The 25,030-nt window shown below is 47.5% G+C and overlaps 1 protein-coding gene across 1 annotated transcript in view; it reads left to right on the forward strand.

The window, feature by feature from the left end:
- Window positions 1-16,117: 16,117 nt before the first annotated feature.
- The window catches only part of LOC138513155 (uncharacterized), a 552,911-nt gene continuing 543,998 nt past the window's right edge, over window positions 16,118-25,030 (forward strand). Inside the window, exons 1-2 of the mRNA XM_069627780.1 lie at window positions 16,118-16,516; window positions 18,913-19,047. Of these exons, the coding sequence (XP_069483881.1) occupies window positions 16,118-16,516; window positions 18,913-19,047 (534 nt within the window). The remainder of the gene's footprint in view (window positions 16,517-18,912; window positions 19,048-25,030) is intronic.

Raw genomic sequence — 25,030 nt, forward strand, 5'->3', positions numbered from 1 at the left:
GCCTCTCCATTAATCTTCCTCTTCACAGTACTATGCACACCGGTAATCTCTCTAACTTCCAATTGCCACTTCCTCGTTTCAGTACATGTTGAAAATGGGGAAGGGGAATGAGATGAGACTGAAAATACACCATAAAGGCTATGGGAGAGTGTGCTGATGTACAGTTGGGAAAGGGGGAATATCATGTCTCGCCTTTAGGCATTGTCCTCCCAATCCCCTGCGACCCTCCACTCAGGTGATCCTCCCTAGCTTGTCCACCCCCAGGGTTGGAATCCAAAAGCGATGGCCCTTCCCTGGCTACCTGAATGGAAGATCCCGGGGGAGTAGGTAGGAGAAGACCTTCAGGTTTCTCACAGAGGGCATTTGTGTAAGGTCCTTACATGATTTGACCAGGGCTACATGGAGGCAGGCAAACCTTTCCTCTCACTCGTCACATGTCTAGGATAGGGTGGACTTCATTCTCCTGTGATCTGCGGACATGCACCTGTGCTGGCTATGAGGGCATTCATGTAAAGTCCGTAAATTATTTGACCAGGCCTACATGGAGGCAGGCAAATCTTTCCTCTCACTTGTCCCATGTCTAGGATAGGGTGGACTTCATTCTCCTGTGATCTGCTGACATGCACCTGTGCTGGTTATGAGGGCATTCATGTAAAGCCCTTAAATGATTTGACCAGGGCTACATGGAGGCAGGCAAATCTTTCCTCTCACTCGTCACATGTCTAGGATAGGGTGTACTTCATTCTCCTGTGATCTGCTGACATGCACCTGTGCGGGCTATGAGGGCATTCATGTAAAGTCCGTAAATGATTTGACCAGGGCTACATGGAGGCAGGCAAACCTTTCCTCTCACTCGTCACATGTGTAGGATAGGGTGGACTTCATTCTCCTGTGATCTGCTGACATGCACCTGTGCTGGTTATGAGGGCATTCATGTAAAGCCCTTAAATGATTTGACCAGGGCTACATGGAGGCAGGCAAATCTTTCCTCTCACTCGTCACATGTCTAGGATAGGGTGGACTTCATTCTCCTGTGATCTGCGGACATGCACCTGTGCTGGTTATGAGGGCATTCATGTAAAGCCCTTAAATGATTTAACCAGGGCTACATGGAGGCAGGCAAATCTTTCCTCTCACTCGTCACATGTCTAGGATAGGGTGGACTTCATTCTCCTGTGATCTGCGGACATGCACCTGTGTTGGCTATGAGGGCATTCATGTAAAGTCCGTAAATTATTTGACCAGGGCTACATGGAGGCAGGCAAACCTTTCCTCTCACTCGTCACATGTCTAGGATAGGGTGGACTTCATTCTCCTGTGATCTGCTGACATGCACCTGTGCTGGCTATGAGGGCATTCATGTAAAGTCCTTAAATGATTTGACCAGGGCTACATGGAGGCAGGCAAATCTTTCCTCTCACTCGTCACATGTCTAGGATAGGGTGGACTTCATTCTCCTGTGATCTGCTGACATGCACCTGTGCTGGTTATGAGGGCATTCATGTCAAGTCCGTAAATGATTTGACCAGGGCTACATGGAGGCAGGCAAATCTTTCCTCTCACTCGTCGCATGTCTAGGATAGGGTGGACTTCATTCTCCTGTGATCTGCTGACATGCACCTGTGCTGGCTATGAGGGCATTCATGTAAAGTCCGTAAATGATTTGACCAGGGCTACATGGAGGCAGGGAATTCAACAGCATAAATTGACTACATTAATCCTAGCTTACTTCCAGACCCCAAACACTACGATACGCGATGACAGAAAGCTTCAAAATAGCCAGAGGGGCACAATAGGGGTACACTCTATCTCCGCTCACCATTGCATTGGCAATGGAACCATTAGCCTGTACAGCGAGCGGTGATCAGGAAATTAAGGGAGTGTGATGTCAGGAGAAGGCCGCACAAAATAGCATTGCACGCAGACAATATCCTATTGTTTCTTTCCAAGTTAGAAACCACCATCCCGGGGACTCTGCAGATCATTTCGGATTTTAGAAAAGTTTTGCACTTCTCCAGTAATCCCAAAAAATCAAATGCCCTGAATATAACTGCGCAACCAGACATTATAGCAAAAATCCAGGAAAATTCTTGCTGCCATGGAGAGAAAGATCATTAGAATACTGAGGAGTAAACCTTATCCCCTCATTTGAGACGCTATATAAAGCTAACAGCCGGCCTTAGTATCGGCTCTAGAAGGAGAATTACACATGTGGGATACACAAAGGATTTCATGGAGTGGAAAGATTACAGCAATTAAAATGACACTCCTCCCCAAAATCCTGTACAAGGTTTGAGCCCTACCGATTCAGGTCCCAATGGCTACAATAGACAAAATCCAGGGGAAAATCTTCTCATTCATACGGGAGAAAAAAACACCCTACAATAAGACGCGCTACCATGATTAAAAGCCTGCACTCCAGGGTTTGGGAGTCCCATACATTAAGCAGTATTACTCAGCAGCACAAATAAAACCCATAACACACTGGCCTCTTCCTTCCGTGAGGAAAAAGTGGAAAGACATTGAACAAATAGTAACTTGCACCCTGCAGAGAAAATGTGCTGTTTCTTTCAAAAGAAGCCAAGGGAAAAGGGGGAATCCTCTTACCCTCCTTGGAACACTCCCTAATATGCTGGGATAGAGGTCTCATGGGTAAAGGCTTTTGACAGGGTCTAGGCCAAATAATCCCTATAGTAGATAATCTGGATTTTACCCCAGGGCTCAATGGTAGGGAATGGAACGTCTGGGAGGGTGGGGCCCCTCATACTACAACACAGGTACACAGAGAGACAGCCTAGGACGGTCAAACAGTGCAAACAGCCATTAGGAATAGGGGAAAACTAACACTACCACTACATCCAAATCTGACATTGGAAATCCCAGAGAGAAATCAAAGCAGCGGGGACCAGAGGAGTACTTGGGATCGGAAACACATTAATAGAAGGAATAGAAGGGAGACAACACACTAAACAATATAGGCTATTGGAAGACACATCTGACACCAGCAAACAAAAATACATGGTTAGATGGAAATAAGGGTTTGGAACCCTAATCCCGGAAGAATCATATGGACGGATATGGAAGAGGGTCCACAAGGCATCTAGATGCACCACTATTAAAGAGGGGTCCTATAAAATAAGTCATAGATGGCATACAACACCATTAGGATTCCACAAAATTGACCTCTCGACTTCCCCAACATGTTGCAGAGGATGTGAAGAGGTAGGGGACATGACCGACATACGGTGGAAATGCCATAAGGACCAACATTACTGGGCTAAAAAAGTTCAAATAGTCAATGACATCACAGGCTGCCTCCTCCCAATGTCACAGATGACAATAATTTTAGGGGACTGTGACGAATCGTGGGAATTCGACCCTTCTCCTCAAGGGGGAGCCACCTTCTGTGAGGTTAGGGAGGCAAGCAGGACCTCACCGTGAGAGACTCCCCCTCATTATGACCCTGGCGGTAAGTATCGGCCATTACCGGCATGGCGCAAATAACGTGTCCGTGCTGCCCAGAGACCGCTAAAAGCGGCACATTACGACTTCTCGGGCACGAGCATTGCGCCATGCCGGTAATGTAATCTCCGCCATGCAGCTAAAGGCCGTAAAATCCCACTTACCGGCATCGTATGCCGTGCAAATAGCACCTCCGTCACCCTAGCCATGGACATTAGCGGTCACCGCTAATAGTGGTAACCGCAATTAACGGGAACCGCTATTAGCGGCGATCGTAAACAAACAGATCCGGAAGTAGCGTCACCGCACAGGAACGGGAAAGAGCATGGCGGCCATCTTTAAAAACACAATCCATTGACATCCTCTGTTACCAGTGGACACCTGACCCCCACAACCTCCACAAACCTTCTACACCACCCATTCCACATCACAATGCCAAAAGTTCTGAAGAAGAGCGGAGATCGGCTGCGGCAGGAGCGCTTTTCACGGGAGGAGTTAACTATGTTGGCGGAAACCCTCCAAGAGCACGCTGATGTTGTGTTTTCCACGGAGATGACCAGACCAGCGCTGCAGCGAAAAAAGGCCATATGGGCCATGGTAGCCCAGAGGGTCAGTGCCGTCGGCACAACACCCCGCAATGCCAGACAATGCCGAAAAAGGTGGGACGATCTACGGCTCCGGGTCAGGAGCATACTGGCGGCCAATCGGAATCTCGGCATTGCGACTGGCAGAGGAGCTGAGTCGCCCATCAAACTACAGCCGTGCGAGGAGATATGTGCCACCACCATAGGCACAGAGAGCATTGAGGGAGTTGGAGATATGGAGAGAGGAGCCCCGACATCAGGCAACGCAGGTAGGTGCCTTAAATCCAACTATGCCAACTCACCACAATGATGTCCAGATGGTTGGGAAGTGCAAAGATGCCTAACAGGGTCCACCGGACACATTAGTAAAAGACTGCCTACAGGCAGTGCTGACCTCCACCTTGTACACATACATAATGCACCCCCTTTCTGTAGCCACCCATATGCCTCCATGCTTCTACCACCTAATAGTGAGACAACCTGTATGTCACTGCCTCCAATGTGAACCATCTAGCAATCAAAATGAATGCAGCCATCACAATGCCTGCTCAATGTCCGTAGACCCATCACTAACCCTCTCCCTCCTTTGGTCCACCACAGGCTCTCATTCGGACAGTGCCGATGAAGACACAGGAACAACACCTGCCAAGAAACCCAGGCCTGAAGAGCCACAACACTGTCCCTCCACCTCGGGTAGAAAAAGCAAACCCCACAACAGGATAAATCCCACAGCACAGCACAGGCCACGGCACCAATGTCCAGCAAGTCAACCACTTCGGCGCCACCGACTTCAACCATCCGCCCAGTGGTGTCCACTGAAGGCACTGGATCCGCAGAAAGCAGCACCATTGGTGAGACTGCTGCCACCGCAGCTATCTCAGACAACGAGGAAGGGGATGTAGATATTGTCGTGGCTCCCCCCACTGGCCCCCTGCATTCCCCATACCTGTCCCCATGCAGCCAGCATGACACTGGCATACAGGGGGCAATCTCCTGGAAACTCTTGGCCGGCTACTCCCTGCCCAATAGCAGATGTGCAGGAGGGGAGCAGCATAATGGACACGCCACAACCATCAGGCACAGGCCACAACAGCCAGGAGTCCAGGCAGGAAATAATCACACGGCAACAGCAACTTGCAGCCCTGTTGACACAGCATGTCACAGAATGCGCCACCTGTTACGCTCACCTGGTTCCCACGGGGGCGTCGACCGGAACTGGGCCGCTGTTGTTTCCACCAGCGTGACGTGTAGCGCTGAGATGACTGACTGGACACGCCCGCTCAGCCTAGTTTGTCTGGCTCGCAAGAATATTCTTCTGCAAAGGAGAAGAGGAATTAACCACCCGTGGAATTTGAGTGTCAACCCACCTTCCCCACTCCCGTTGTCTTCCCACAGATCACTCTTGATGTCCCCTCCTTAGTCTCACCTGATGGTTTGGAAAGATGAGCTCTCCATCCTGCGTCGACCGCAGGGGCGCGTTGATGACCAGTTACTTCACTGGCGTAGAGGAATTGGTGAGTTCCAGTATTGACTCTAAAGTCCAATTGTTCATAAGAGTTCAAATGTCTGATCTCCACTCTGTCCGATTCCATGCAGGTTGCCGATTAATCCACTCGAAGATTTCCAAATGGCACTTGGTAAGATTCAGGTAAGTCTATTGTGGTTTTCCCCTTAGGGGCCGGGGTACGGCGATGAAGCAAAGTTGACTGTGCCGACCCGAGATGAGGTGAGACCCCTGTGGTAAATCAGGTAAGTTTTGTGGGGGGGTAACTGGTATTGTCTTTGCTTTCTCCCCTTAGGGGCCGGGGTACGGCGATGAAGCAGAGTTGACTGCGCCGACCTGAGATGAGGGGAGTACCTCCCGTGGTAAATCAGGTAAGTCCTTGGAGGTAGCTTGTATAGCCTTAGAGAGTCCCCTTGCTCACCTTGCTGTCTTTGTCTCCTTAAGTGTCGGAGGGCGGCCGCGAGATGGAGAGAGCGTGATGGAATGCTGAAGTACCGCCAAGCAGATGAGTTCAGCGCGGCGCCGTAGGAATGCGAAGCAATGCTTCAAAGACTTCTGTCTTTCAGTTCCGTGGCGAAATGGATCAGGATTCAGGTAAGGATTAAAGTTAAAACTCCTGTTCTAACCTTTATCCTTCTTTCTTCTTGTTTCAGGAGTCCCAGGGCTGAAGCGGGCGTTGCTGAAAACATGGTGAGCGTTACGCTGCAGCAAGCAGAATAACGCAAAGCACGGGTGGCTGTCCGGGCGTGGTTTAAATAGCCTTGGAAGAAGATCCAGGTAAGTATTCTTCCATAGCCCCACCCAAGTAACAAAATAGTCCCTTCAGTAAAATAGTCCCTCCTAAACCTCATTTGGCTTGAGTCTTCATGCAGCATGGTCTGCCTCAGGTGAGTATGCAGCATGATCTGCTTCAGGTAAGTTATCAATAATGAGCCTGGCGCCCATGGCACCAGGACTGACTTTATCTTTATGAGCCTGGCGCCATAGGCGCCAGGACTGCACACAAACAGCCCCTAACTGGGCCTTTTGGGCATGCTCCAAGTGGCATGATGCCTGCTTCCGGGGCTGCTGGGCCTGGTCTGGTCTTCTGGGGGCAGGCATCATGACATCACCGCTAGGGGGGAAATGCGCGAATGTGCTGATACTGTTAGGTCTGCCATTGAGTCCACTTCTAAGGACATTTGTGCCGAACTGGCCGCGGTGCGGCACGTACTTTCAGAGCTTCCGGGGCTGCTGGGCCTGGTCTGGTCTTCCGGGGGCAGGCATCATGACAGCACTCCCCCTCAAGGCCCCTCCTAAAGTCGTTCTCCCCCTTGGCCGTGGTTTGTCTGGAAATTCCCGATGGAACCTCTTCACTAAACGAGGTGCATGCACGTGGTCACTAGGTTCCCAAGACCTTTCCTGCGGACCATAACCTTTCCAGTCAATTAGGTAAAAGAGTTTTGATCTCACTCTTTTTGAGTCCAAAATATTCTTGACTTCGAACTCGGGCTCCCTGTCTATGAGGATAGGTTCAGGTGGAGTGGTTAGCTTAGTTCCTGGTTGCACTGGCTTCAAAAGAGACACGTGGAAGACGGGATGGATTCGCATATGAGCAGGTAGGTCCAACTTGACGGCCACTGGGTTAATAATTACCTTGACAGAAAAAGGTCCCAAATACCTGGGGTTAAAGGTCTGAGTCCCCTTGAGTGGTAAGTGCTTAGTGGCTAACCATACTTGGTCCCCTATTTGGTATTGAGGAGCTTTACTTCTGTGCTGATCCGCATCCTTTTTGTATTTTTCCTTAGCCTTTTGCAAATGGATGGTTGCTTCTTTAAAGGCTTGTGTAATAACAGCGTGGAGATGGTCCACTGCGGGCATCTCTAAATGCTGGGGGAGTCCAAATCCGAGGTTCGAGGATGGTGCCCATAAATGGTAAAAAAAGGACTTTGTCCAGTTCCTGAGTGTACGGAATTATTGTACGCATACTCTGCGATCCACAGAATGTCTTTCCAATTCCCCTCAGACTGATGTAGCATACAACGGAGGTACTGTTCAAGAGTCTGGTTGGTCCTCTCCGTTTGACCGTCGGTCTGAGGGTGGTGACTGGTCAAAAGCCTAACATCAATTTGTGCCAGTTGGCAGCATTTCCTCCAAAAATGTGAAATTAATTGACTGCCCGATCTGAAATTAACACTGAACGAAAGCCATGCAGGCGGACAACATTTTCAAGGAATTCCTTGGCCAGGATTGAAGCTGAAGGTATCCCTTTTAAAGGAATGAAGTGAGCCATTTTAGAAAAAATATCTACAATAACTAGAATGGTATTGTAAGCTTGGTACGGGGGTAAATCCGTGATGAAGTCTAATGACAAGGTATGCCAAGGGGTAGGTGGTATGTCTAATGGTTGCAATAATCCAGCAGGTTTTTTCTTTTGCCCTTTATTTTGTACGCAAATGCCACAAGACATGACAAATGACTTGACATCCTTTCGCCAGGTGGGCCACCAAAATTGCTTCCTAATTTTAGCTTCGGTTTTTGCAATCCACGGATGCCCTTCTATTAAGGTGTCATGGTAATGGGAAATGACAAGTTCCTGTAGTTCTTTTTGCGGTAAAAATAGCCGGCCTTCGTAATAAGGTAAATCATCGATGACAGAGTACTCTGGACCTTTCTTTGCCCAGTCCTGTAGGGCAACGGAATCAAAGAGTTGGTGGATCTTGTTTTGAATGTCCTCCAGTGTCTGTATGGATGCCAGGCCAAGGATTCTCTGTTCCGGAATTATGGGTACGGGTTCTAAAGTTATTTCTGCTTCTCCCATTCCAATCCGGGACAAGGCGTCTGCTTTACCATTCTTACAACCTGGTCGATAGGTTATTACAAAATCAAACTCGGCGAAGAACAAAGCCCAACGGAGTTGGCGCGAAGATTGGGTTTTGGCTGTCTTTAGGTATTGTAAGTTGCAGTGATCGGTGATGACCGTGATGGTATGTCTGGCACCCAGTAGTTAGTGCCGCCAAGCCTTGAAGGCGGACTTGATGGCCAGCAGCTCCTTGTCGGTTATGGCATAGTTTAATTTGGGGGCTGAAAATTTTCTTGACCAAAACGCCACTGGGTGAAGCTGGTTAGTTTCGGGATCCTTTTGGGAAAGGACTGCTCCCATGGCTGAACTGGATGCATCTGTTTCCACTATGTAGGGAAGCTCGGGGCGCGGGTGTCTTAATATGGGAGCAGATGTGAATTTAGCTTTTAACTCTTGGAAGGCATTCTCGGCTTCCTCTGTCCACACAAAGCGTTTTTTTTTCGCAATAGCGTTGTAATGGGATGTACAATGTGCGAGAAGTCAGGGATAAACCTGCGGTAGAAATTGGCAAAGACAAGCATGCTTTGAACTTCTTTGATTGAACTTGGCGAAGGCCAATTAAGAATGGCATCCACTTTTCGTGTATCCATCCGGATTCCTCTCGGGGTCAGAATAAATCCAAGGAATTCCACTTCCGTAGTGTGGAAGATGCACTTTTCCAGTTTAGCATATAATTTATGCTGGCGTAACTTCTCTAGGACTGCTCGGACGTGTTTTACAGATTCTGATAAAGAGTATACTAAGATGTCGTCGATGTAAACGACCACACAAATGTCGATAAGCTCTCGGAGGACATCGTTCATGAAGAACTGTAAGGCTGCTGGTGCATTGCATAGTCCGAAGGGCATCACCTGGTACTCAAATAGTCCGTACTTGGTGCGAAAAGCAGTCTTCCATTCGTCACCCTCTTTGACACGTACCAGATGATATGCCCCCCGAAGGTCTAGTTTCGTGTATATACAAGCGTCCTTCACCTGGTCTAGTAGTTCTGGGATCAAAGGCAGTGGGTATCGATTCTTGATGGTTATCTGATTCAGTGCGCGGTAGTCTATACATGTTCTAAGGTCGCCTTCCTTTTTCGGTACGAAGAACAAAGCTGAAGATGCAGGGGACTTGGACGGGCGAATGAAGCCATTAGCAAGGTACTGGTCTAGGTACTGGCGCAAATGTAGATTTTCAGGTTCCGTAAGGGCATAGATTCTGCTGCAAGGTGGTTGTGCTCCACGTACAAGATCTATTTGACAATCATACAATCTGTGAGGTGGTAAGGTGTTTGCCTGTTCCTTTTGGAAGACATCCTGAAAGTCTTGGTATTCAACAGGTAATTGTATGGCTACTGGAATTACTGGGGCCAGGACTGAGTTTTGAGTTTTCCTTGGGTAGCAGGTGTGAGCACATTCTGGGAAGGTTATTCTCTTCTCTCGCCAATCAATACAGGGATTATGTTTTTCCAACCAAGGTATCCCCAGTATCAGCTGAAACTGTGGGGCCTTGATTAAGTCAAACATTATAGCCTCTCGATGCCCATCTTGACTCAGCAATGTCATCTCTGCAGTGGAATGAGTTACGGGTCCAGAGGCAATTTCCGTTCCATCTACAGTGGTGACAACATCGGCCGTGGTCTTGCGGGTGAGAGATAGATTCATCCTGGTAGCCAATTCCCAGTCCAAGTAATTTCCTATGGCTCCACTGTCTACGTACGCCTTTACCGCGTGCATGCGTGATGGCTGCTCTGGATCTACAAGGACCATGGGTATGGTGAAATGCGAGGTCAGAGTGTCCTTCTTTAAGCTCGGCAAGCGGACCTCTACGCTTGCCGGGTGTGGTGGTTTCCCTAGTCAGATTTCACATGGTTTTCGTCTGCTGCTCCTATAACTTTCTTGGGTGGTTTTACAGGGCAGTTCCGAAGAAAATGACCAGTAGTTCCGCAATATAAACATAATTGCAGTTGCCGTCTTCTATCTCTCTCCTTTTGGGTTAAGGGTCCTTTAACCCCCCCGATTTGCATAGGTTCTGAGACATCTACTCCCTTGGAGCTTACGTGGGTTTTAACCAACACCCTGTTCTCAAACTTGGTTCGGTCAGCCTTCCTGGTTTGAAGTCTGTGATCGAGCTGGACCACTAGATCTATATATTCAGCACAGTCTTGAGGCGGGTTCACGATTTGGGCCAAAACATCTTTGAGTTCTACCCGAAGTCCTCGATGGAATAATGTGATTCGCTTGGCTTCAGGCCATTCGGTTTCCACTACTAATCTATTGAAAGTTGCAATGTAAGATAAAAGATCCTGGTTACCTTGACGTAGGGATAAAAGTTCATTGTCCAAAGCCTGTTCTCGGGAGTGTCGGGCGAATAGTCTTTCCATGCTTGTTCGAAAACCCTGGAAATCTCGAAGAATCGGGTCATCCTGGTTAACTAGTTGAATGGACCAATCCGCCGCACTTCCGCTAAGATATGACAGTACAAAGGCTACCTTGGCCTGATCGTTTGGGAAAGCTCCAGGTCTACATAAAAAGTGCAAGCGCATTGATTCATGAATGTTGCAAACCCTTTTGGGTCTCCGGCAAAGCGTTCAGGCGGAGCCAAAGGAACGGCTCCAGGTAAATTTATCTGCACCGGGTTACTCGATGGTACAGGAGCTGGACTTGCCCCAAGTCCTGGTAGAGGTGTTTGTCCAGCCTGGCTCTGTAATAGTTGTCTGGCCAACTCATCAGTTCGTTCTTTTGACACTATCAGTTCCCTCCTGAGGGCATTGGTTTCTTGGCGGGCGGAATGCACTTCAGCCCTTAATTCCCCTAATAATTGGGCCAACTGATCAGTTTCCGAGGTCTCCATGACGCCCAGGAGGGTATTTGTGGGTAGGCTTCGCATTCTGTTACGCTCACCTGGTTCCCACGGGGGCGTCGACCGGAACTGGGCCGCTGTTGTTTCCACCAGCGTGACGTGTAGCGCCGAGATGACTGACTGGACTCGCCCACTCAGTCTAGTTTGTCTGGCTCACAAGAATATTCTTCTGCAAAGGAGAAGAGGAATTAACCACCCGTGGAATTTGAGTGTCAACCCACCTTCCCCACTCCCGTTGTCTTCCCACAGATCACTCTTGATGTCCCCTCCTTAGTCTCACCTGATGGTTTGGAAGGATGAGCTCTCCATCCTGCGTCGACCGCAGGGGCGCGTTGATGACCAGTTACTTCACTGGCGTAGAGGAATTGGTGAGTTCCAGTATTGACTCTAAAGTCCAATTGTTCATAAGAGTTCAAATGTCTGATCTTCACTCTGTCCGATTCCTTGCAGGTTGCCGATTAATCCACTTGAAGATTTCCAAATGGCACTTGGTAAGATTCAGGTAAGTCTATTGTGGTTTTCCCCTTAGGGGCCGGGGTACGGCGATGAAGCAGAGCTGACTGTGCCAACCCGAGATGAGGTGAGACCCACGTGGTAAATCAGGTAAGTTTTGTGGGGGGGTAACTGGTATTGTCTTTGCTTTCTCCCCTTAGGGGCCGGGATACGGCGATGAAGCAGAGTTGACTGCGCCGACCCGAGATGAGGTGAGTACCTCCCGTGGTAAATCAGGTAAGTCCTTGGAGGTAGCTTGTATAGCCTTAGAGAGTCCCCTTGCTCACCTTGCTGTCTTTGTCTCCTTAGGTGTCGGAGGGCGGCCGCGAGATGGAGAGAGCGTGATGGAATGCTGAAGTACCGCCAAGCAGGTAAGTTCAGCGCGGCGCCGTAGGAATGTGAAGCGATGCTTCAAAGACTTCTGTCTTTCAGTTCCGTGGCGAAATGGATCAGGATTCAGGCAAGGATTAAAGTTAAAACTCCTGTTCTAACCTTTATCCTTCTTTCTTCTTGTTTCAGGAGTCCCAGGACTGAAGCGGGCGTGGCTGAAGACTGGAGCTGCTGAAAACACGGTGAGCGTTACGCTGCAGCAAGCAGAATAACGCGAAGCACGTGTGGCTGTCCGGGCGTGGTTTAAATAGCCTTGGAAGAAGATCCAGGTAAGTATTCTTCCACAGCCCCACCCAAGTAACAAAATAGTCCCTTCAGTAAAATAGTCCCTCCTAAGCCTCATTTGGCTTGAGTCTTCATGCAGCATGGTCTGCCTCAGGTGAGTATGCAGCATGGTCTGCTTCAGGTAAGTTATCAATAATGAGCCTGGCGCCCATGGCGCCAGGACTGACTTTATCTTTATGAGCCTGGCGCCATAGGCGCCAGGACTGCACTCAAACAGCCCCTAAATGGGGCTTTTGGGCATGCTCCAAGTGGCATGATGCCTGCTTCCGGGGCTGCTGGGCCTGGTCTGGTCTTCCGGGGGCAGGCATCATGACACCACCGCTAGGGGGGAAATGCGCGAATGTGCTGATACTGTTAGGTCTGCCATTGAGTCCACTTCTAAGGACATTTGTGCCGAACTGGCCGCGGTGCGGCACGTACTTTCAGAGCTAGTCCAAACAATGCGGGACATGTGGCCATGTGACCAACCCAGTTCCTCCTCGGCAGCAAGTTCAACCCGGTCCGCAGATCGGGCATGAACCTGCGGCGTACCGACAGGGGTGCAATGCGTGCCAGGAGAGGGGGGTGCCAATAGGCACAGCCTCATGTACTGATGCCACATGATGCACTTGTGCACAGTCATCCACACCATGTTATGGGGAGTAGAGGGTTGAGGGGGGAGTGGGTGTGTTGGGGAGTAGAGGGGGTAGGGGGAGTGGGTGTGTTGGGAAGTAGAGGGGGAGGGAGGAGTGGGTGTGTTGGGGAGTAGAGGGGAGAGGGGGGAGTGGGTGTGTTCTCTTAGATTTACCTTTTCAATACACTTTTTGGTTATGCACAAATCACATGTGTGGACATTGCTCATTGCGCACGTGTGCTTTATTGGTGAACAGTCTACAGTGTCCATGTCCCTGACACACCCAATGCCCCAAGTTCCATCTCCATTTGACACCACCCATCCATGTGTGCTAGAAGAATTGGTTGATCAGAGTCCGACGCATGTCACGTCCCTCCTGTGCATCGCTTCCTCCCTGAGGTGCTGCCCCATCCCCACCCTCCTCATCCTCTTCATCAGGTGGTTGCTGTTCTGTGTCAGGGGGCAGGGGCAAATTCCGTCTGATGCACATATTGTGTAGCATGACACATGCCATGACAATCTTTGCTACCTTCTCATGGCGGTACAGGAGTGCCCCACCAGACCTGCTGAGGCAGCGAAACCATGCCTTCAAGAGGCCAAATGTCTGCTCAATCACCACACGGGTTCATGTATGGGCACGATTATAGTCCTCCTCGTGCCTGTTCTGTGGGTTCCGGACTGGGCTAAGGAGCCACCGCTTCAAGGGATAGCCTGCATCACCTGCATGTGGGCAACAATCCATGTGTAAGTTAACTCATCATGTTTGACCTCATTAAGTGATGCCATGGCATGCATTTGTTTCTTCATCTCAACCCCATTTCCATGCATGGATGGAGTCACACCATGAGACTGCTATATGTGTATTCCTCTTATGGAATGTTTTGCATGTCATTGATTAGTGTGCGCGGGGGGTCCAATTCCTTGTGAGTGCACATGCACTGTGTCAGTCCACGTCCGTTGTTTCTGAGATCTGGCAGATGTTCACTAATTTGTATGCTTTCATCCTGGCAACGTTGATGTCAGCCTCATGATGCTCTCACTACGCACAACAAATGGTGTCATGCAATTTAGTTGGGCTTCTGTGTCAGTGTAGCAGTGTATTGATGTATTTGACCCTCATGTGACTCCTTTGTACGCAGTGATGGGGAACTGGCCTTTCAGTTCATGGTGTTTTGTGCTTTGTATTGGCTATAGTCTTTGCTTGTAGCTGCATTTCATTGTGGGGGATGCAGTCGGATTTAGTACAGTGCACATGCAAATGTCTGTGGGATGGTTGGGACACCGCTTCATTCGCATGGTAGGGCTGCTTGCATCTTGCATTATGTGGTCAGGTGTCAGGTCCAGTCTGGGCGGATTTTGGGGTGTGAGCTTCCTCCATTCCCTCTTGCACTCGCAGCTAGGTTATGTATGCATCTCTCCCCCACCATCTCAGCCAGGTGAAGTATGCATCTATGCCTCAATCACCTAACCACATCACATTTCCATGAGCCTAACGTGTGACTCACCGAGAAGCCAGGATCTGTGCCCTGCATGTCGCTCCATGTAGAGTGGAATCGTGGAGTTCCGCAGGACCATTGAATCATGGGTTGATCCGGGGAATCAAGCACAGCAATGTGTGATGATCTTGTTTGAGTCACATACCATTTGCAAGTTGATTGGTTGGTATAGCTTACAGTTGTGGTACACTACCTCCATGGCATGTGGGACCACTAATTCCACATGGTTGCAGTCGATGGCGCCAATGCAACCAGGTATGCCGGCCAGTGAATGGTAACCCACTTTGGTGTTTGAGATCTCCTGGGCAGACCGTGATAAGGAAATGTGTTCGTCTGTGTGCTTGAGGAGGGCATCAAGCACTTGGTTCAACGTACGTGAGAATAATGGTTGTGAAATGCCATGCAGTTGCCCCACTGTGTGTTGGTAGGTGCCTGTGGCCAGGAAGTGGAGCACAGTCACCACCTTCAGTAAGGGTGGAATGGCGGTGCGTTTTTCAATGAGGCTGACTATGTCGTCATGTATCATGTCCACAATGGTGGTGATGGTGTCCCGGTCCAGGCGGTACAGGGTGTGGATCTGCTCAGCGGTTGAGTTGAATGGACTGGCTCTGATGCGTGGGATTGGGGGCTGCCTGCGTGGTGGCACTGGCTGTGCTGATGGGGCATGCTGGCCCTGCCTTGCCCTCCTTCTCCTCCTGCGTCTCCTCTGTGCTGCCTGTTGTTATACTTCTTGTAGTTGTTGTTGTAGCACTTCCACTGCAATCAGTTCCTCCAGCCCCAGCATTGCTAGTAGTATTGGATTCATTGTGGAGTGTAACTGTGTGTGGGAAGGGGTGGGGTGTGATCCTTTTGTGCTTGGCTAGTCTGTATTGCCTCCACCTGTGCTGATTGTGTGCACCTGTGGCAGCTGGGAATACTGCACATGGCCATTTACGGTTGGTCCGCGATGGCAGTATTAGCACCATGGCGGTAAGGTACTTTACGGCCTTCACAAAGGCGTTATTTCCATGTCCGCGTGACTCGTAATGTTCCCAATGTAGTGCCATGGCGGTATTTACGGCATGGGAGTAGCGTGCCCGCGCCCATGGCGCTTTTAACGGCACCGTTGATTACGGTGCCGCTAATAGCGCTATCTCGGTCATAATCGGCCCTAGCGGTAGGCGATGCCGGTAATCCTTTACCGGTATCGTTTTTCACTTACCGCCAGGGTCGTAATGAGGGCCATGACTCCCGTTCCTGTGAGGAACTCCCTAAAGATTGCAAAACAAACTGTAAATATCCCTTCAAAAGGAAAACAACATTTTAACTAGTATGAGGAAAAATAGCGAGGACAAGAGGCTGCTAGAGTCCGGAAGAGTGAGACATGAAGACACGTCGGGTAAAGCCCTTGGCTACGTCATAACTGGAAGGGGAGGCGAGTGAGAACTCTGAGAAGTCCGGGAGTTCCAAATTGGCATGCATGCGAGAACCAAGAGCTGGACGTAGTGCGTCGTATGAGTTAGAACGGGAGAGATGCAGCGCGTGGTGGCGCAACCACGAAAATACTGTGGTGCACAGACAGGCCTGGCAACTGCACCAACACCGCTAGGCGGGTGAAACCGCATGATGATGTGGTACTGTGGATACCAAAAAGCCATCCTGGAAGAAGATATGAAAGTGCGAGATCCCACAGGAAGAAGACAAACTGGTCAAGCGGAGTGGAAAGCCAAACCCAAACAACACGAAATCCTGGTGACGTTAGCCCTGAAGTTGGTAGGCAACAGAGAAAGCAGAAGACCCAGGAGGGAAGCAGAGAATCGTTATAAGAACATTCATACTCGTCTCAGTCAAGTTAAAGTGACGATAACAGTGAAAGCCAGAAAGTCGAATGAGAATCAGTATAAGTGCATTCATACTCGTCTTAGTCATGATAAAGAGGCGATAGGAGTGGAAGCAAGAGAAGTGAATGAGAATCCTTATGAAAACAGTCATACTCGTTTCAGTCAAGATAAAGAGACTATCACAGTAAAAGCAAAAAAAATGCATGAGAGTCATTATAAAAGTACTGCTACTTTTCTCAATCAAAATAACAAGACAATAGCAGTGAAACCAGGAGAAGTGAAGACTAACTGCTATACAAGTATCCCTACTTGTCACAGTCCAAGTAAAGAAAGCATCCAAAATAAAAGAGGAGGAAGCTATAAGAGAAAACCTGGAGAAAAAGGACAAACTGATATTTATGTCAAAGGACAGATACAATGAAGAGGAAAAAGGTTGTGAACTAAGCAGAAAGGAAGAGAATTTCAAGAGAGAGAACCCGAAAGGTTGGAAAACCATACCCTTAAAAAGGGGAGGAATAAAGCTTTATAACCAAAATAAAAGAGAGTGATAAGAAAACGAAAATCATTGCTAAGGAAAAGATAACTATCTAAAGTTAAGGAAACCTTTCTTTGAGAAGGAATCAAAGAATAAGGAAGTATTGATAGAACGATATAACCTGAGCAAAGAAGTCACGAGAGACTATTTAAAAATCACCTATTGAAGAAAAGTCAACGAAAGCAGAACCAAGGAGAAGGGAGTCATTCTCCTGTCTTTAGTTGTTAAGATAGTGCTAAGGTCAGCTACGATTCGTTTGGAACAGTGGACAGATCTTTTAAGACATTCACTGAGGACTGACGAGCACCGTAGCTAGTTCTGTCAGGTAGGGAACACTCTATAGAAGTAAGGAGAGAGAGGCAGGCATTATGCTTTTATTTAATAAAGGTACATTTGAAATGTCTTACAAGTGTTCCCGTCCTTCGTCTGACCCGCCACAGGACATAGAAGAGCAAGGTACTCATGAAATGCCAGGCCCTACATCTTCCTTAATCACGCACATGTTAAACTTAGCCAGACGGAACCTAGCGCAATTTTGGAAAAACCTGGGCTGTCCCATACTAGCCCAATCCTGGGTCAACATCTGGGGTGCCTTGTCCATGGAAAAAGAACTGCATTGGTACATAATAGGTTCCCAAAATATTATAGAAACTGAGCTCCATTCACAGACTATGTAAAAGATAAAGAAAGTTATGTATTTGTTTATTTATTTTATTTATGCATTTGTAGGAGCACACTTAACCTGTGGGCATCTAGGCGCTAGTTACAGGAGATGAGAGGTTACAGAGTTAAACAACAGATAACAGGAGGTTGAGGCTGTTAATGAAACAGGTGAGCCTTTAGTCGTTTCCGGAACAAGGTGTAGGAGGGATCAGCTCTCAAGGCCAGGGGAGGGAGTTCCAGAGGCGTGGCAGCAAAGACAGGGAAGCTGTAACCACCCGTGGGCTGGCTAGGCGGTTGGCGTAGGCAGTATGTGTGGGCCTGGAGGCGGCTGGCTTGGAGAGTCTCTGCGCCAGGTAGCGAGGGGCAGTTTTGTCGGGGCAGCGGTGGGTGATGTCAGAATTTCCAACTTAATTTGTTTTCTGACTGGGAGTCAGGGTGCTTCTTTCCTTGCGGAAGAGATATGATCATGTTTGTTTAGGGCCAAGACAGCTTTCTGGGCGTTGCTCTGTATAGTTTGCAAATTGTTTAGATTTCACTCCAAGGTGCCTCCAAGAAGGGTTTTGCAGTAATCCAGCTTGGATCCAATGGCAGCCCTGGCGATGTCGAGACAATTGTCAGTGGATAAAACGGGTCGACTCGCATTGTTAGTTTGGTCGCGTATGCAGCCGAGGAGGCAATGGCATTGACATGGCGCAGCATGGTCAGGGTGGTGTCTAGATGGATGCCGAGCATCTTGACGGCCGGAGATATGAGAATGGGGTGGTTGTCAATGGTGAATAGCTGGTAATACGTAGGGGAAGGAAGGGATGTGCAAAGGGATGGGACACCTAAGCTGACCCAGCAATCGGGACCTAGAGGCGAAAGTATGATGAAAGTGCAATAAGTTGCCCCCCTTTTCCGTTTTTTAAATCTTTTCGGTTGGTTTCTTTGCCATTTGTGGTTTCTCATGGGATCCCGGAGAGCACACAGCATGCCTACTCCCGGTGGTCTAAGGTCACAAATATTAGGCCAGGTTGATAAGCAGGAATACGGATAATAAAAGGTGAACGAGGGAGGATATCAGGCAATAGCAGTCCATATTGCAAATGTTATGTCGTATAAAAGGTATGTGTTTGATCTGGTCACCAGAGAAAATAAAGTCTTTAAAAAAAAATAATTCTGTGGCAGTTTACTAATATTCCTCCATCATTTCTGAAATTACTTTGGCTGCCACGCCAACAAATCACATTTCTTTGTCTCCTCTCTAAAAATGATGCTGGCCACCAGACCTGAAGTATGTGAAATGCAGGATACTGAACAATGCACGGAAGCACTAATAGGTCACAGGTACTTTAAAAGAGCCTCTATATATCAATGCATCATTTTTACACTTGTCTTTGCAGGCCATTTCTTGCCATTTCGCGAGTGCAGACTGTGAGTATATTGATGTGAAGGGCACCAGCCAAGAACTGCTTGAAAAAGAAACGGCAGATATGGCAATCAAGTTTCATGGATGTAACGCAGGTTATACTCTAAAGGTAGGTCTAGAAGTATTCATACTACAGTAGCAATACTGTACCGAAATTCCTCTTCCAGTTAAAGTAGAAAACATCAGTTCTTTCTTAATTGGAAACATTTCTATTTTATCTGAAATGCATGTTGTGATTGCTAGAGTAACTTGAATGCAAAGGTAAGAGTTATTCGTTATTTAGGTAGTTGAGATTTCACCGCGACAGCTTGTGTATATATATATATATATATACAGAATAGCATTCGCTCTTAACAACAAATAATTGTTACATCTGTCTTTCCTAAGAATGTCGAATCAGGAGTAGTGATTGGTAGCAGATATTATACACTCGAGTAGGAACCATTTTGCACTGTGCACTTTAAATGGATCATAAATATGGACTGTCAATCTGAAAGATCCAATAGATCCAGAATTTTATAGACTGACAATCCGAGGATTTGAGGCACTTTGCACTTTGCATTTGATGCAATGTAATAACAGCTAGATTACCAGATGATGGGTGACATACGTAAATAAGACGGAATTGCCTCACTGAACTTTGAGTGTTCATGCATGCCCTAAGTATAAAACACTAGAAGCTCATTGGGTATTATAATTAACAGCACCATTAGTGTTGAGAGTTTTACCTTGTTAGAAGCGTTCCAGTCAGAAAAAGAGTGAATAAGGAAATTATAGTCCTCTTTCTATGTAGATCAACATAAGAGATCGTGGTGTTAAAATACATGCCTAGACCTGGGGGAACCCATGTGATCAAGCTACAGGAAGTAGCGAAACGCGTCATCCCATTGATGGCCTCCCGTGATTAGATGCCGGGCGTGGGCTGCAAACCCATGATTTTTAACCTAATTTTTGAAAAATAAAGGACTGTTTCTTGAAAATATGGAACTCCTGGTTGCAACTTTATTTGAGTAAACTATATCCATTTGAACCTAAGTCCTGATTCTGTGAGTGCGCTCAATCTCCATGTAAGCTTTTTGGTGGAACAAAGATCGATATATATATATATATATATATATATATATATATATATATATATATATATATATATATATGATACATTACTCACCGTAATCGTATTTCTGATGCTTGAATTGAATCTGCTTAGATTCACATGCTCTGCATAGTCCGATATCTAGTGGTAGTCGCAGAGTATTACAAGATTAGTTTTCGAAACTCAAACGGATGTCGACAGGGCGTGTTAGTAATACTATGCCTATTGTGATATGTACTGTACCCATGGTCCTTCACGCGTCGAGGTCCCTCAGATTGTTTGTTTCTAACATGAGATTGCATGAAGTGTAGCATGCGTACAGATGTGATAAAGTTGTGTATAGGCACACTATAAATAAAACACCATATCATATCAAAGCAGAAACAGTGATAGACCAGAAAACATCTATGCGCCTTCGACACCAGAAGGGGAGGAAGGGCAGGTGCATGTTAATCTAGGCAGATACAAGCATCAGAAATATGATTACAGTGAGTAATGTATACCATCTGAGGCTTGTGGGTGTGCTTAGATCACATGCTCTGCACAGATTAGTGAACAGTACCCGGAGAAGGAGGTGGGATGTGAGAGGTTACAGAGGCAAAAAGATGTTTTGCTTGTCCCACCTGTGGATCTGCTTTAGAGTGAGTGTCAATGCAATAACGCTGTGTGAAAGTATGAATGGAACTCCATGTAGCACCTTTGCAAATGGCGTCTAGAGGGACGTTTGCAATGAAGGCTATGGTAGCTCTGGTAGAGTGAGCCCTGGGAGTGTAATGTAATGTAATGGTTCATTTGTAATGCTCCTGTACACCTGTGTGTCTCAAGGTGCGACAAGGCAAGGGTGGTGGGGGTGGGGGGAACGATCCTACTAGGCCTTGTACATTCGGATTGTGCAAGTGCAGGTATTTATAAAGCACTCAGTTGTTTTTTTTGTGTGCGGATCCAGGTTTCGAACCAGACCTACATGTTACCACTGAGCTATCCTCCCTTAACGAGTGAAAAGTACAACTCTTTTGGATAGGGAATAGCAGAGCTGTATACACTTGACTATCCATCTGGAGATGGCGATTTTTGAACTTTTATCACCTTCTCTCCCAGGTGCTATGGAAAGTTGGTTTGTTTTCCATAGGGGTTTAGTTTTGTTCCCATAGTGCAAGACCGCTCTCCGTACATCAAGTGTATGGAGGCTTCTTTCTGCTGAGGTAGATGGATTTTGAAAGAAGGTAGGAAGTTCTATGGATTGATTAACATGAAACTTTGAAATTAACTTAGGTGAACACCTAGGGTGTGTTCTGAGGACCTGTAGCTCACTGACTCGTCTTATAGAGGTGATGGCTACTAGGTATGCAGTTTTGTAAGTCACATTTTTAGGCTGGCCTTGTGCGTAGGCTCTAAAGGGCAGACCCATGAGTTTGGAGAGCACGATATTAAGATCCCAACCCGGTGGAGGTCTAGCGATGGGAGGATATAGCCTCTTTACCCTTCCATGAATGCTTTACTGACAGGAACTTTCCACCAGGACACTTTGTTCTGGGAAGTGGTGTAAGCTGACAGAGATTGGCAGGTGTACTTTGATGGGAGTTGAATACTAGGCCTGAGTCTAGTAGGTAAAGCATGTGATGTAGAATGTTAGCTGGGGAAAATTCGATTGGGTTTATGGATTGTGACCTGCACCATATCACACATCTCTTCCATTTGTTGAAATAGCAGTGTCTGGTGTTGGGTTTCCATGCCTCCTTTAGGATATCCATACATCGTTGTGGAAGATTTAAGTGGCCAAATTCTATGACTACAAGAGCCAGGCTGCCAAGTTCATAGATTGAGGACGAGGATGGAGGGATGCTCCCTTGTGTTGTGTTAGCATGTTGTAAGGGCACGGGAGCTTGATCAGGTTGCACATCATCGCCAGTTTGAGCAGTTGTGGAAACCAGGGTTGTCTCGCCCACGTATGGGCAACCAGGATTAGAGTAGCTTGTTCCTGGTGCTTCTTATGTACTATCCTGCTGAGGCGTGGTGTCGGAGGAAAAGCGTAAGCAAATTTCCCTGACCAGTTCATCCACAGGGCGTTCCCCTTGGACCTTGGTTGGGGAAACCTGGACGCGAAGTCTGGGCTTGCGTGTTTAAGCTTGTGGCGAACAAGTCTAATGTGGGATGACCCTATGGGGAGAAGATTCCTTCTAGAATATCTCTGTTGAGTTGCCACTAGTTCTTCTGGTAGAGGGTGTCTGCTTAGAGTGTCTGCCAGAGAATTGAGCTCCCTTGGAACGTTTTGAGAGGTTAGGAACATGTTCTGATTGAGTGCCCACTTCCATATTTTTTGGGATAGCCTGGACAGACTTAGAGATTGTGTGCCTCCCTGTTTGTTTATGTAGAACATGGCAGTGGTGTTGTCTGTGAGGATTTGCACTGTTTGTTCTGAAAGATGTAGCTGAAAGGCTTGTAGAGCTTTGAGAACTGCCAGAAGGTCTTGCAAATTGATGTGTTTTTGGGCTGTAGTGCATGTCCACTGGTCATGGGCTGTGTGGTGGAGGAAGTGAGCCCCCGATCGGACGAGTGAGGCATTTGCAGTTGGAATTGCTTGTGGAGGTGGAATGTGAATGGGTTTTCCTTTTAGCAGGTTGTCCCTGGACCACCAGCGAAGAGCCTTTACTAGGGTTAGCGAAACAACCACTAGATCTACCCAGCAACCGCTTGCCTGAGATCATTGTTACGCTAACCACTCCTCCATTGGGCGCAGGCGCGCGTGTGGAACCAAATGAATGCATGAGGCCATCAACCCGAGCAAGCGCATTGCTTTACATACAGTTATTAGATGTCCGGCCTTGTAATGAGGTACTTGCAACAACATGTTTTGTAGTCTCTCGTTTGACAGGAAAGTCAGCTCCTCCTTTTTTTTTTTAAATGGTTCCCAGAAACTGTTTTGTTTTATTTGGCTGGGAATTGGACTTGATTTTTTCTCATTGATGGAGAAACCCAAATAGAAAAGAAGGTTTATCATTCTTTGGGTGTTTTGTCTGCAAATTTGAGGGGACTCTGCAGTGATTAGCCAGTCGTCCAGATAAGGGTACACAGGAATTGACTCTCTGCGGAGGTGTGCTACTACTACTGCGAGCACCTTTGTGAATACTCTTGGGGCTGAGGCAATGCGGAAGGGGAGCACTTTGAACTGGTAGTGAACTCCCGCTATCTTGAATCGTAGGTATTTTCTCTGCGCTGGGAGCATTGAAATATGAAAGTATGCATCTTTCATATCCAATGTTGCCATTTAATCCCCCCGTTTTTTCACAGGGCGCAGATCTTGTACTGGGCGCATGGATAGGTCTTTCTTTGGCACAATCAAGTACGTTGAATAAATACCCTTCGTTTACCTGATTTGCTGGCACGATCTCTATGGCATCTTTTTCCAGCAGGGTCTTAACTTCCCCCAAAAGCATATGCCGCTCTTCTGGCGTCATCTTCCTGTGTACTGGTTGGGCGGTTGAGTGGTTTTTCCGAGAGTTTGATGCAATACCCGCCTGCTTCTGTGGACAAGTGGGTGCACTTGTCTGATGTTATCCCCTCCCATGCGTGAATGAAGTGCGAGATTCAAAATCCTACTGGAGTGGCATGCTTGGGGGGTGGAGCCTCTCCAAGGTCAGGTTCTGCCTCTTCCTCTGGATCTTTTATATCCTCTTTGAAAATTAGAAGAGGAAGATTGTACTTGTGAGGGGTCCCATGTTGAAGACTGTCCGCCTTGATTGTATCTAGAAGAGCGTTGCATGCCCTGTCCCCGAAACCTCCTGGAGTTTGAGGAACCCCGTTGGACGTAGGGTTTGTTGGTTAGTTGGCCGAGGGACTTAAGAGTATCCAACTCTTCATTTGCACTCTTGAGGGCATCTTCTATGGCCTTGCCGAAGAGGACATTAGGTTCCATCGGCATGTTAAGGAGGGTACATACACAAAAAGTAGGGAGAGCCCCATAAGCAACAGTGGATTGGGACAAAAATAAAAAAGACTTGAAAAAGCTGCCACATGTAATAATTCTTAATGTGCCACTTTGTTTGTTATTAGAAATATTTACTTGATTTCAATTGAACAAACGTTGATTAAAGAGACGGTCTGCCAACGTGCTTGTGTCAATAGAGATAATCAATAAACAATTCAAGAGGTTGAACAGACATCTTAAGCACGTTTCGGTGGAAAAGCCACCAGCTGGGAAATAGATTCTAGTGGAAGCCTTCCTCAGGGCGAAAAGGAACAACTGGACCCTGTGGGGAAGCACACACAAAACATGGACATTTTTGAATGATTGTTTTCAGAATATTTTCAGGTTTTACTATTTTCAATTATGTTAGACTGCATTGTTGCATTCAAATCCGCCAAAAAGTATGAGCTTACCCTAATTGGGAGCAAAAACTGTGGGGATGTGGGTGGGGTAATCTCTCGAGTGTTAAGGAGGGTGGCCTGTGTTTCCAATTTAAAACCAGACTGTCTAAGCCAGGCCGGGCATGGCGTTTGATAAGTGGGCCCTCTGCAATGATGCAGCCCGCATTATCCGCTACATCAAGGTTGCTTTTAAGGATGCAATTAGATAACTGCTTGCCTTCTGAGATGGTGCTTAGTAGTTGTGATTTTATGGGTTCTGGAACCGCTTTGACTTGGTGTTCCAAAACACCCCACTTATGGCAGCCATAACTAGCTAGGAGGGTAGAATTATTTGCAATTCTAGCCTGATATGCAGCTGAGGATGCAACCTTCCTTCCGAAGGTGTAGATTTGTTTACTTTCTTTGTCTGGCGGGGCTTCAGCCGATGCCAGAGGAGTGCCGGCCCTCTTCCTAGTATTGGTGACGGCCTGAATAATTTTTCAATTCTAGGGTTAACCTCCCTTGTGAGGTTAGGCGTAAGTAAGGAGGGCTGTATACGTCTTTGTATAGACTGCAACAGTGGAATAAACTGAGTGGCAGATTTTTTATCACCAAAAATGTCCTCTACAAAGTCTTTGGGCCTCATTACACGTAA

The sequence above is a fragment of the Ambystoma mexicanum genome, chromosome 12, assembly GCF_040938575.1.
Source record: "Ambystoma mexicanum isolate Mex_15411 chromosome 12, UKY_AmexF1_1, whole genome shotgun sequence".
Lineage (NCBI taxonomy): Eukaryota > Metazoa > Chordata > Amphibia > Caudata > Ambystomatidae > Ambystoma > Ambystoma mexicanum.